Source organism: Trichomycterus rosablanca, chromosome 16, assembly GCF_030014385.1.
Source record: "Trichomycterus rosablanca isolate fTriRos1 chromosome 16, fTriRos1.hap1, whole genome shotgun sequence".
Lineage (NCBI taxonomy): Eukaryota > Metazoa > Chordata > Actinopteri > Siluriformes > Trichomycteridae > Trichomycterus > Trichomycterus rosablanca.
The window spans coordinates 30688558-30703278 of record NC_086003.1 but is presented as its reverse complement, the minus strand read 5'-3'; the positions used below and the strand labels follow the sequence as shown (position 1 = coordinate 30703278).

At 45.2% G+C, this 14721-nt stretch overlaps 1 protein-coding gene across 2 annotated transcripts in view; it reads right to left on the bottom strand.

Moving 5' to 3' along the window:
• znf462 (zinc finger protein 462) overlaps positions 1-14721 on the bottom strand; it is a 36985-nt gene that overhangs the window by 13978 nt on the left and 8286 nt on the right. For both annotated transcript variants that reach the window (XM_063010996.1, XM_063010997.1), the window contains exons 2-6: positions 9663-9898; positions 1310-6525; positions 945-1082; positions 473-798; positions 1-39 (exon numbers count right to left, since the gene is read on the bottom strand). The exon at positions 1-39 is cut by the window's left edge and continues 80 nt beyond it. In XM_063010996.1, coding sequence (XP_062867066.1) covers positions 1-39; positions 473-798; positions 945-1082; positions 1310-6525; positions 9663-9870 — 5927 coding nt within the window. In that variant the 5' untranslated portion in view covers positions 9871-9898. The remainder of the gene's footprint in view (positions 40-472; positions 799-944; positions 1083-1309; positions 6526-9662; positions 9899-14721) is intronic.

The following is a 14721-nucleotide window of genomic DNA, read 5'->3' as shown; positions in this document are numbered from 1 at the left end:
TTGTGTTGTCCATGATGAGACTGAACGTGTCGATCCAAACTGTAGAGACGGAGACAAAAACATGAGAATGATCAGCAACAAACTTCAGCCAGGCTTAAAGACGGAGATGAAAGATTCGGAGCAGGATTATCGAAATCCTAACGCCGTCATGAAGTAAGTGTGTAAAACACGCTAGCACACCAGAGCTGACATTTCTAACTTGTTGGTTCGAATCTCAGCTCTGCCATACGGCTGGGCTGGGCGGCTACATGAACAATGATTGGCTTGTCGTTCATACAGGGTGGGAGCCGGATAGGGAGCTCATAACTGATGTACGACCTCTGCTGGCTGAGTCAAGGAACAATGTTGATCAGGGTGTGACTCTGTGTTAGTCACAGCTCTCCTCAATCAGCAGCATCAGCATCAGTACAGAGGAAGCATAATGCAATGATGACATGACGTTTTATGGGTGAATTGAGCAGACGTTACGTACTTGTGTCTGAAGGCGGACTGGAACTGGCAGTACTGGCAGCTGTATTTATCCTGTTTGCTGATGTAGGCGGCGGCGAAGTGACTCCGCTCATGAGATCTCAGTCCCTGCATGGACATGAAAACCCGATCACACATGTTACACTGGTGCTGCGCCAACCTCACGTCCTCCGCCGTCTCATCTGTACTCAGGACACCCGGTACTCGAGTGGCTGATGCGCTGTCCTCCGTCGGTCCTCCGGTCTCTGTGGTGACGGTGTCTGTAATGACCGTTTCCTCCACGCTGCCGTTAGTGATGACGTTTCCAGGAACTTCCACCACTTCCTGCCCCTGGAGGAAACAGATTTACCGATTATAACGCAGCATTACAAATGAAACACTGGCCTTTACTCTGCTTCTGTTTCCATAGACTAAATGTTGAGTGAAAATCTGGAGCTGAAGATCTAAAGCTTCCTCCTGCCTGACGTAGTTTTTACCTTCACACAAGCTTTTTTATTCTCCTTGTACTGGACGTGTTTCCTCAGATGGTTGCAGATCGCTCGGAGAGTCGGGTGCAGCTCATCGCAGAAGTTACACCTGTACCCGATCGGGGTTTTATCAGTCGAACCCTTCATCTGAAAAACAGAGATGGAAACAATACAGCATGGATCTCGTTCTCTCCTTTCACATGAGGAAATCAGACACCATGTCTGGATCATTCCGGTACGAACGGAGTATGAACTGAGTGTTAATGTGGGTTCAGGTCTCAGTGGGGGTGTTGTACTGTAATAAGGGTCGTATGTTGGTAATAAATGACAGATTATGCTCTAATTATTCTTCATCTCCATCACCAGCAGCTCACCTTGTTTTCTGGTGTGATGTCCTGCCTGCTGTAGACCTTCCTCCTCCATCCTCGCTGCACTGCCCATTTCTCAAAGTCCTCGTTGTGCTGGAATAAATGGTTGCTGAGCTCAGGAAGGGTGAGGAACTTGATTTCACAGTGAGTGCACTGGTACAGCTCGGTGTCGGTCTCCACCGGGCTCTGTATGGTCACGAAGTCGCGCCGTAGCTCACTGCTGTGGACGTTGTTGTAATGCGTGACGAGCTGGTCTGCCGTGGTGAAGGTGAACTCTGAGCACATCATACACTTTAACGGCAGCCATTCCGTCTCACGTCTGTCAACTGATGGTACCTCAACCGGTTCATCGTTCTGCACCACAGCTGGCATTTCTGCTTCTTTGGGGTAGATCACAGTGAAGTATCGCCCAAGTTTGCTGGAGGGCTGCTTTTTGGGGAAGACGCCTGGGTGGCGCTTGACGTAGTGCGAGATGATGCTTTTCCTGCTGAACGCCTGAAAGGAGCACAGCGAGCACTTCCTTTGCTCGATGGATTGTTTGAGCTCGGCGCTCATGACCGGCCCGTTCTCCTCAGATACCAAAGGCAGGGTGACTTTACTGGGTTTGTCGTTGAAGGTCTTTGAGGCAGCTAGGCAGTGGGTGTAGTATGCATCGATGTCATGCCGTTTCTGATAGTGAGCTGCCAGGCCTTTGCGGATGGGGTTGGTATAGTTGCAGAGGGCACATTTGAACACATTGTTTTTGCCCTCGGGTTGGGCTCGTACGTTGTTGTGCTTGATGCGGTAGTGCCGAGCGATACCCTTCCTGGTGGAGCAGAAGTACTTACAGAGCTGGCATTTGAACAGGGTGTGTTTCTCTCTCTTTGTGTATTCTGACAGATCGACATCGAACTTACGAACTTCAGCAACATCGCTCACACTGATAACACCAGGTTCTGTATAAGAGTTCTCCTTCATCACTGGGGAGAGCTCGTGCGTCGACGCCAGTATATCCAATACGGACTGGTTGTGGTATTTCTCATAATGGATCTTCAGTTTTTCAAACGTTCCATGGGAATAAGCACACAGCTTGCACCTATACGCTCCGTACCCCTGCCTCTGTGTTTTGGATCTTTCGTCCGCGTCTGCTGCCTGGTCCTGGACCTCAATATCATCTGCAAAGTCCTCAGCTGTGACCTTGACCAGCGGATGCCGTTTCTGGTAATGTGTAAGAACCCCGTGGATGCGTGAGTTGACGTACGGGCAGTGCCTACACTTGTAAACCGAACTAGGGTTGATATCCGCATCCTGTGCAAAGTCTGCTGCCTTAACCTTCATCCCTGGATGCTTTTTGCCGTAGTGCGTGAGAAGTCCGTGAAGGCTGTTGTATTCAGAGAGACACACTGTGCACTGGTAGGCGTTGTTTGATATGGAGGAACTGCCGGGGAACGAGAGATGGGGGTGATGCTCAGGTGCTGGCCTGGTTATCTCCACAAGGCTCTCGTCGGATTGGTAGCTATTGAACAGGCTGGGCGTTGAGGCACATCCCTTCTCCACTGACTTCTCCGCTGCCCTGTTTCCCTTAATGATGCTGATGAGAACAGACTCGTCATCTTTGATGGCCCAGGGATGAACCGCTTGGTAGTGGTTGGTGATGTCCCAGACGGAACAAGCCTCGAAGGCACAGTCTCTGCACTGGTAATGCTTGATCTCAGAGTTTCCTGCTTGTCTTGATGAGGAGGAAGTGGAGGTATCAGGACCGGCCCACAGCTTGCTGGCCATGTAGGCATAGTCAACGTTGTGCTCTGGGTGTCGTCTTTGGTAATGCATTAGCAAGCCGCTGGGCTCAGCGTGAAAATAGATGCACCACTCACAGTGATAGCCAGCCTCCAGGATGCCATCTTGATATGCCCAGCGTAGGATTGTCATAGCTGTGGCCTTCACGGTTGGATGATCCTTCTTGAGATGCTTTTTCAGAGCGTAGACGTACGGACTTGTGAAGACACAATGTCTGCACTTTAATGCTCTGAGTGGTCTAGGCGTTTCAGCATCAGTGGCTGAGGTTGCGGTGGACGTCGAACTTCCAGTCTGGGTCATCTGAGCACGTTCTCTTTGACTCCGGACTACAGCGGTGTGTCTCCGGACCAAATCTGCGTTGGCTTTGGCTTCTTTGTGCTTCTTCTGGTAATGGATCAAGACGCCTTTAACGGTGCGATTCCCATAGTCACAGTGCTGACAGAAGTACAGCATCTCACCATGGTTCTTATCCACAATTCCTTTTGGATACGAATTACTGGATCCATCGGTGGCATTATTGCTGAACTGTTTGAGGAACTGTTTAGGTGGAGCAATCTGCAACTCCTCCATGAGCTTCATCAAGCCTGGTGTAGGAGGTGCATGCTTTATGTACTTAGCTGTGACCTTTATCTCCGGGTGGCGTTTCTGATAATGGACAAGAACCCCAACGACTGACCGGTTGCTGTAGACGCAGTGCTTGCAGTAGTAAACCTCATCATTCAGAGGCAGATGCAAGGCCGTACCTGCAGATTTTGGAGTACTGGAGAGGCTGTATGTCGAGCTGGTTGATAAATTGACTCGATCTGCCGATACGACCCGCATCGTTTTTTGAATCCGAAAATATGAGGCTTTTTGCTCGGGGTGTTTTTTTTGGTAATGCACCAGAACCGAGTGCATATTAGGGCTGGCGAAGGAGCACACGTCACAGTCATAGACAACAACGTTACCATCAAGGGCTTCCTTAAAGGATTCAGAGTCCAGACTCGACTCAGGAGTTCTACACAGGTTCTTTAAGGCAGGATTGGATGAAGACCTTGACACAGAGAAGCTCTTTGGTCCAGAGTTCAGGATTTCTCTGAGAGTTTGTGATTCAGTGATTTCTTTCTGCGGCTGATCCACGACGTAGCTGGAGAAGATCATGGCGTTGTTGATTTTCACAGACGGGTGCATTCTTTGGTAATGGGGCATCAGGCTTCTGACGTTGGGGCTGGTGTACGAGCAGAAGCGGCACGTGTAGACCAAATCCGGCTGGTTGAAGTTGAGAACGTTGCTCGCTTCTGGATGGTGGTCCATGTAGTGCTGGTGCAAGTCACTGAAGTTATTGTATTCAACAAAACATTCCAGACAACGGAAGACTGCGCTCTGATCCTCGGGATCAAGAATGTATTTAAAGCTGAACTTGATGTACGGGTGCATGCGCTGGTAGTGAGTGCTAACGCTGCGGGCGGACTTGTTTTGGTACTCACAGTGTTTGCAGTAAAACAGGCTCCCAGGTTCTGCGCTGTAGTCCATGTTCTCCTGATAAACCTCATCCATGTCCTGATTGCTTTGATCTTTAGGTTCTAACGAGCCATCAAAATTGTCCTCGTCATCAAAAACCGTCAGCGGAACAGAAACGTTTCTGGATGTTTGTAGACTACGTTTCCTTTTCGCGACCCCCGCCTGGACAGATCCATGTTTCCGGATGTACAGATGCTGCGTGTTGTAGGTGAACCTTTGGCTTTGTATTTCAGAATTCTCAGCGCTGGTCTCCATGTCGTTTTCATTTTCATCATCCTCGTAGTCCATGTCTTCAAGATTGATCACGTCGTCGTGCTGCTGGCTCTGACTGATCTTGCTCTGAAGGTTACTGGCAATCTCATCGATTCTGGTTCGCTTCTTGAGTGGAGACAGGTCCAGAGGGAGGTCGTTTATAGACTTTCTCGCCGTCTTGCTGATGAGGTGCTTTCTGGAGGAGAGACCAAGGATGGAAGTTTGAGTTTTCTGCACAAACGTTGATAAGTTGTACGCTTCGGATTCCGAGTCCTGCTGCCCGTTGAGGGAGTCGTCTTGACCCGTGGCTTGCATGCCATCACAGTAGGAGTGCTTGTTTTGCTGATGGACTCTCAGGCCTTTCAGACTGGTTGAGGTGAAGTTACACATTGAACAGTGATGAACGTTCTGCTCCTCGTCTGCTACGAACGGTTTCTTCCCGTTAATCATCAATTCAGCAGAATCTTCAACATGGCCGTCTGGACCTTCACTGGTTAGGTCCATGACTTCCAGTTCAGAAGATGAACCCCTGTGGGACTGCTTGTGGTTGGCAAGTTTGGTTGGACTGGTACAAACAAACGGACACTCGTTACACTTGCACAACGTGGTCTTGCTGGACAAGTGGACGTTCTCTATATGCCGAGAGACACTGCGACGGTGCTTAGCCAGGAAAGAGCAGAAGGGACACTGGAACATGTTAAGATGCTTTCGGATTGGAATCCCTTCCACCTCCAGCAGTTTGTTATCCTCCTCCGTCAGGAGCAGCTTAGATGAATCATCACCAGCCAGCTGGTCACTGTAGGTCAGATCTTCTGTGTCACAGAGCTCACCGTCTGAACTGCTCCGAGAATTATTCACACTGGAATCAAAACCTAAACTGGAGTCGGACAGAAATCTCTTGGATAGTAAGGACGTTCCTGTACTGTTGGGAATCTTTCCAGTGACGTGGGAATACTGGAAACTTGAGGAACCTGATGTTGACCTCACGGAGGTGCCCTTTCTGGAGGAACCTTCATTACCACTCAAATCCGTCGCCACCAAGCTGGACGTGGGCGTGCTCCTCTGGGAATCAGATTTGGAGGATCCACCACTTCCGTCTGCTTTCGGTTTCTGCAGTGACACCATGATTTTCACCATGTTTCGATGCTTCTTCACCATGTGATCACACAACTGTTGCCTCTGCAGGGTTTGAAAGCCACACCACTCGCAGCTGAACCCGCCTCTGTGTCGCGGTGTGACCATCGACTCCAAAACCTTGCGATCCATAAGTTCTGGCAATCCCACGGGGGATAAAGCGGCCGCGCTGGCATTCAGAACCTCCGTTCCAGGGTCGACCAGAGGACCGGACTGTGTTGGAAAGCTGTCTTTATGATGCGAGCGCTGGTGTTTCAGGAGCCTCCCTCGGCGAGGAGATTTATAGGAACAGTACTGGCACGAGTACATTTTATCCACGGCATTCCGCACCGCGATGTTTACTCTGGAAGCGTTAAACGAATTAGGAACTCCGTCCACCGAGACGCTGTGGAGTTTCCTGGTGTGATCGTCCAGAAGGGCTTTGGATCTGAAGTAGCGGACGCAGTACCTGCACTGAAAGAACGGAGTTGAGGACTTGACGGACTGGTTGGATCTCGGACTGTGAACAGTTTGGCCTGAACTGGAGAAACGAGGAGAGTTCGAGCTGAAGGAGTTACAACCTGAAACACAGAGAGAGAGAAAAGAAATGTTCATAAAGCTCTTATTTATTTATTATCAATTATTTATTAAAAAATAAAAAATAAAGAAAACAGCACTGTGTGTTTAAAATGCTGCTCTTAATCAATAAAGAATTAAATAAAAAAATCATTAAATCAATAAAAAATAATAAAGGAATAAATAAATAATAAAAATACATTTAAAAAAATAAATACATAAACAATAATGAACAAATATAATCTATTTATGATACATCACATTAACAGAACACTAGATGGACAAAAGTATTGGGACACCCTTTCTAATGACTGAATTCATGTATTTTAACCACAACACCAGCTAACAGCTGTAATAAATCAATCATATACAGGAAATGATCTACTATGCTTTCATTTCGTGCAGCAACAGTTAAGGGAAGGTCCACCTCTGTTCCAGCATGAGCAAGAAGAAAAGCTTCCTGACCACAGCCCCACTCAACAGCTCTGGGACGAACCGGAACACCGACTCATCAATCATCACCCAGCCACACAAACAATGGGCACAAATTCCCATACACAGATAAACTTCAAAGTCTTGCGAGAAGCTACTTAGAAAAACACAGACGGTCTATTTTAATACCATTTGTTTTTAAAATGGGACGCCCAGCAAGCTCACAATCAGGTGTTCAAATACTTTTGGCCCTACAGTGGATGCTACAGGCGAATCCACGGTGTTCTACAATACACCAACAACTTCATCTACAATCTAGATTTAATCTACTGTTAAATCTAGTAAACACAGACAGCAGTGATCTGTAATCTGGCTCGTCTCTGGCATGTTCACTATTTTATCTGATCACATATTTTTGGAATTATGTGCTAATTGCTAATTTATTGCTAATCTGAAACAGCTAACAGGAGCCGCGGTCATGACAGAGCTTTAATGGTTCGTGTAGCTTCAGTCGATCGTTTTCATTTAAAAACTAAAACTGAAAAGATCATAAAATCAAATAACAAACAGAATTTATATAACGGAGCATTTTTACATTTAAATAATTCATCATTTCTCGTCACTTCAACTGGAAATAAACGTTATAAAGAGCGGGAAAATTGGGCGGGAGAGTTGAGAAGAAAGAACAATAAATAATAATAATAATAATAATAATAATAATAATAATAACAACATGACGACGCTTCCTCCGTTCTGACTTTCTGTGTTTGTGTATTTGACGTGTATATATTTGCTCCATCTGCAAAAAATAAACAGTATAGGGAAGGGATTCCTGTACTGGACACTGTTCGCCTCACATCCGAGGTTATTTCGTCTCGTTCTCGGCCAATAAACATCCAAAAATAAATAAAATTACACAAACTGATTCTGCAGTAAACAAGGAACAAACAACAATCAAACAAAATCCAAAAAGTTTTTCTGCTCATTTTAATTTAACGCTGTTTATTTACCCCGAGGCTCATCAGAGTGGATAAACTATGGGAGCGTCTACAAAGTTCATGAAGCGGAAAAAAAGCGTATTAGAGGTCGTAATAGTTACACAGGGACACGCACCAATTCACCTGTATTACAGAATAAAAGTCCCATAGTTAAAAAAAAAAATAGGATATAAATATATTGTAAAAATGACACATGTGAATTTAAACATATTAAACGTGGTAGTATGTACCTAGTGACATGTACAACTTATTACACCTTTATTACAAAAACATCCTGCAGTATGGGTAATGAAATAAGTATAAGAACATGTAAAAGATTACTAAAATTGTGGCACATGTACATGTACAAACATCTATGTACAGTATGTGGGTGAGCACATTTGTGGGCACTCGTGTGTGCACATGCACAGACAGGCACATTCGCATCTTTTGGACATTAATCTGCACATTTTTCTTCTTTGCACTGTGGTTCACTTTATAATTTACTTTATAATTTATATTTTACAGCTGTTACTTATAATCTATACCAGCCGGTATAGCTTTTTCATTTCATACCAACTGAAATAACACCTCCATATGTACTCTCAGGTCCTGTTGTTGTGATTTTACAGATTCTTGTTTGTACAATGTGAATCTCTGTAGTGTGTACTATTACTTGGGGTAATTACTGAGGCCTTAATTTCCTTCGGGATTAATAAAGTATCTAACTATCTATCTAAAACTATGTGGTCTATAATTTGATAGAATGAAGGTTGTAGTGATACCTAGTGACATTCACTACTTACTACAACTGCATTCTAAAATAAAAGTCCTACAGTATCACACGTTCATAAATCATACAATGTAAAAAAAAAAAAGTATTAAAAAATTGAGAAATGTAAATTTTAGTATATTAAAGCTTGCAGCTTTAATAGGTAACTACTACAATCTATATTATATTAGAACTTACATTTCTCTTTTTTATGCGTAGGGCTTTTACTGTAATATAGGTGTGGTGAGCTGTGTCCCATACGGGAATCCCTTCCCCATACTGTTTAATTTTTTAAAGATAGAGCAAATATATGCAGCTGAAATATATATGTAGGGCAGTTGTAGCCAAGTGGTTAAGGTACTGGACTAGTAATCTGAAGGTCGCTGGTTCAAACCCCACCACTGCCAGGTTGTCACTGTTGGGCCCTTGAGCAAGGCCCTTAACCCTCAAGTGCTTAGACTGTATACTGTAACAGTACTGTAAGTCTCTTTGGATACAAATACTGTAAATGTCAAATGTCAAATACACAAACACAAAGTCAGAACGACATCACGTCGTGTTATTATTATTATTATTATTATTATTATTATTATTATTATTATTATTATTATTTGTTCTTTCTTCTCAACACTACCGCCCAATTTTCCCGCTCTTTTATAAAGCCAGTATACACCTGTCAGCAGCGCATGCACACACTCACACGTTTATTTTCGGTTGAAGTGATGGGAAATGTTGAATTTTGAAAATTAAAATATGATCTGTTTATAATTTCTGATTTTTTTATCTTGAAATGAAAAAGAAAAAAAAACATCTTGTTTTCCTATATTTCAGTTTTGGATTTTGAAATAAAAAGACACTGATCATTAACGAAGACTCAGTTCTGATCTCAGCGCGTATCTGTAGTGAATTCTACACATGAGAAGTGAACTGACCCCCCGTGTGGACGTGAGCGAGGACGTACCTTTGGTCGCTTTACATTTCTTAGTGCCGGGACCGTCCTCCTCCTCCTCCGCGTGACTGAGGGAGGTTAAGGATTGGGATCGCTGAGGGGATTCGGTCCCCACGTCGGCCGGCTGAAGGAAAACCGTGTGAACGTCCTGGATGTGAAGCTTCAGCTCGTCGTGGGAATTCGCTCGGAAATCACAACCATCACACTGCTGCCCCTCCATCACGACTCCCCCGGACAATCAGGGAAACCTGGAGAGGAACCGGAAACACAATCATCACATCCACTCTGCTGGAGGAAACGTGCACTACATGCTGCCAACAGTTAGCCAGTTAACAGCGGCCAGAATGACGACTGTGAGCCAGGCCCTCTCGTCTGATCTCAGTGTCTGGTGCTCTCTCTACTGAATGGGCACAAATTCCCAAACACACAGCCTTCACAGAAGAGTGGAGACTGTTAAAGCCACAAGGTGAGTGGAAAGGCCACACCCGACTAATCCAGATAAAACTGGAGCAGTGTGTTTAGATCACGCTGGTGAGAACATGATACAGACGAGAAGAACAGATGGAGAAAAGAACAAAAGAACAGAAGAATGAAAGAAGAAAAGAACAGAAGAATGAAAGAAGAAAAGAACAGAAGACAGAAGGACAGATGGAGAAAAGAACAGAAGAACAGAAGAATAAAAGAACAAAAGACAGAAGGACAGATAAAGAAAAGAACAGAAGAACAGAAGGACAGAAGAACAAAAGAACAGAAGGACACATGGAGAAATGAACAAAAGAACAAAAGAACAGAAGAACAGAAGGACAGAAGAGCAAAAGAACAAAAGAACAAAAGAACAGAAGGACAGATGGAGAAAAGAACAAAAGAACAGAAGGACACATGGAGAAAAGAACAGAAGGACAGATGGAGAAATGAACAGAAGAACAGAAGAACTGAAGAACAGAAGAACACATGGAGAAAAGAACAAAAGAACAGAAGAACAGAAGAACTGAAGAACAGAAGAACACATTGAGAAAAGAACTGAAGAACAGAAGAACTGAAGAACAGAAGAACACATGGAGAAAAGAACTGAAGAACAGAAGAACAGAAGAACAAAAGAACAGAAGGACAGATGGAGAAATGAACAGAAGAACAGAAGAACTGAAGAACAGAAGATCAGAAGAACACATGTAGAAAAGAACTGAAGAACAGAAGAACAGAAGAACACATGGAGAAAAGAACAGAAGAACAGAAGAACAAAAGAACAGAAGAACAGATGGAGAAAAGAACAGAAGAACAGAAGGACAGAAGAACAAAAGAACAGAAGGACAGAAGAACAAAAGAACAGAAAGACAGAAGAACAAAAGAACAGAAGAACAGAAGGACAGAAGAACAAAAGAACAGAAGGACAGAAGAACAAAAGAGCAGAAGAACAGAAGAACAGATGGAGAAATGAACAGAAGGACAGAAGAACAAAAGAACAAAAGAACAAAAGAACAGAAGGACAGAAGAACAAAAGAACAAAAGAACAGAAGGACAGAAGAACAAAAGAACAGAAGGACAGAAGAACAGAAGGACAGAAGAACAAAAGAACAGAAGAACAGATGGAGAAAAGAACAGAAGAACAGAAGGACAGAAGAACAAAAGAACAAAAGAACAGAAGGACAGAAGAACAAAAGAACAGAAGAACAAAAGAACAGAAGAACAGAAGGACAGAAGAACAAAAGAGCAGAAGAACAGAAGAACAAAAGAACAGAAGAACAGAAGAACAGAAGGACAGAAGGACAGAAGAACAGAAGAACAGAAGAACAAAAGAGCAGAAAAACAGAAGAACAAAAGAGCAGAAGAACAGATGGAGAAATGAACAGAAGGACAGAAGAACAAAAGAACAGAAGGACAGAAGAACAAAAGAACAAAAGAACAGAAGGACAGAAGAACAAAAGAACAGAAGAACAGAAGGACAGAAGAACAAAAGAGCAGAAGAACAGATGGAGAAATGAACAGCAGGACAGAAGGACAGAAGAACAAAAGAACAAAAGAACAGAAGAACAGAAGAACAGAAGAGGAAAAGAACCGTCAGTCTGAGTGAAGGAGGAACCAAACAGAACCACGTCTGTACAGTTAATACTGAGGTACAGAGAGAGAACCAAGATGGAACCACGCCCACCACACGCCCACCACACGCCCACCACACGCCCACTACACGCCCAGTCCAGAACACACTGGTATCGGTACCGATGTGGAGCTGCGGCTAACAGGCTGAACAGAAGCAGATCCTCTGAGACTCCAGGACAGAAGCCATTTTAAGATCAAGTGTGTTTAGGAAGGGGGGGTTAAAGGGTTGGGGGGTTGGGGGGTTAGGGGGTCAGGGGGGTTGGGGGGGGGTAACAGATCAGATGATCGACGCCCCGGGTGAGATTTTAGCTGATGGTGTAACTAAGAGCAGGTGGGTGATATGGACTGAAGCTCTGTAGATGCTAACGCTGGTGTGGTGGTGGAGGAACGTCTGAGGTGATGAAGTGCTGACAGAAACCTGCAGAGCTCAGAAACACCAACTCAGCACAAACCCAGATCCTCCCCATCATCTCCTCACACACACACACACACCATCATCTCACACACACACACGGTACAGAGTGTGAAGGACACTCGCTTCTTCTAAATGCTTTTGGATGAGGAAGTGCAAGCTAAGCTGCAGACGAGCGTCTAAAAATGCTAAGCATGTCTGAAACTTTCTTTTTTTCTCTGTGCAGAGCCAAAAACCATCTGCAGCCTGAAGGAGAACGAGGACGGCGGAGGAACCGAGGAACCCAGAGAAGAAAACAGAGACGGCGACCAGAGCAGAGCTTCAGACACACTCACTAAACACTCATGGATCTTCTCACACATCTAAACTTCCATAAAAAATAAAAACACACCAGATTCTATCATTCTATCATTCACTTTCATCAGCTGCTTCATGCTGGTCAGGGTCATGCAGGGTCCTGAACCACCGTGGACAAGCTGTGATCCATCACAAACCCTCAATTAAACCCCAGATCAATTAGAGTTACTCAACACTGGGCCCTTAGCACTGGAGTCTGCCATGTTTGTGTTGGAGGAACACTGCACTGGTGTTTATCAGACGTCTGCTTCAAAGAATTCTCTCAGATGTTCTCCAGATGTTTCCACAGCAGCCAAACAACAAGCAGAACCAGATCATCTTCAAACACGGCGTGAACCTTCAGAGAGAAGCTCCAGCAGGACTGATGGGGAGCAGAACCAGAGGAACGTTAAGCTGATTACAAGCTCTCCATCTTGTGCCCTACATGGGGGGTGGAGGGGGGCGTGGAAGGGCTACAGATCAGATTATCTATCTGGAGATTTAGATGTGCACCATGTTTCAACACCACATCTCAAACTCTGCTGGAGCTCAGAAATAAGAACACAGTGTTAATCCAGAACTTCCTGCTCTGACGGGATCTGTGGTCGAGACCACCAACCTGTATGAGATCTCAGGACCTTACAAGTACCTGCCAGGTCTTCCTCCAGACCAAGCTTCAAACTCCATCTTCTGCCTTTCACCTCGTGATCATTCAGGATCTTCCTACAGTTCTTCCAGTGTGATCAGAGAAGAAACAAAACACTCTAGAAATCCAGCACCTCCAGTTCTTCTCCTTCTGTGGAACATCTATCACGTCGTTGTTTTTCTCTTCGTTAGTTCTTGCACAACTCTGAGGTGTCCACATGCAGGAGTGTTTGAGTAAAATGTCCATGATGATAGTGAAGATCTTCTCCAGCCTTAGATCATCATCATCTTCACCATCTCATTAATGCTCGACTGTTTCATTCCGGTTCATTCAGACATGAAATACGTGACGTGGTTCTGTGTCCATGTGTGAGTGAGAACCGCCTTAAAACAACAACACAGAACAGTCAGAGGAACCGGAGAACCTGAGAAGAGCTTAGAGAACCTGGACTGGACCTTCTGGAAGATGTTTGCTTATAGAGAGAGAACATGGAGGTGTAGAAGATGAGGAGATGAAGCGATGGGTTTAACCTTAGATTCACATTTACAGCACGTACTGGCAACCTGGTGATAGTGGGGTTTGAACCAGCAACCTTCTGATCAGTAGTCCAGTACCCTAACCAATACGCTTCCACGAACCAGTAAAACAGTCCTGCAGCAGCGAGAACACCACCGACCCGACCCAACCCGACCACGCCCCGACCACGCCCCGACCACGCCCCGACCACGCCCGCTTTACATAACATGCTTTTCTATTCAAACTCAGAACTTTGCATCATGTGACGTCAGAACCCGGTCAGGCGGAGCTGCTACTCACACACACACACACACTCACACACACTCACACACACACACACACACTCACACACACACACACACACACACACACACTCACACACACACACACACCCTCACACACACACACACACTCACACACACACACACACTCACACACCCTCACACACTCACACACACACTCACACTCACACTCACACTCACACTCACACTCACACACACACACTCACACACCCTCACACACTCACACACACACACTCACACACCCTCACACACTCACACACACACTCACACTCACACACACACTCACACACACACACTCACACACACACACACACTCACACACACTCACACACACACACACTCACACTCACTCACACACACACACTCACACACACTCACACACTCACACACACTCACACTCACTCACACTCACACACTCACACACACACACACACACTCCCACACACACACACACACACACAAAAAGTGTTTTAATACTAAGCTCATGATCAGGCGTCCACATACTTTTGGTCCTGTACTGCACTACTTTAACACCTCGTGGTTTCTGAAAGCCTCTGAGATCTGTGGTCCATCAGAAAGCCTCTGAGATCTGGTGAGGATCCACACGTGATCACAGATCTACTGATCCACCCTGGATCTGCTGCTCCTAATCTCCTTCTGACCTCAGCAAATCTGTTCAGGAGCAGATGGAACCAGAACTGGGTCACACACACACACACACACACACACACACACACACCACCACCACCACCACCACACACACAC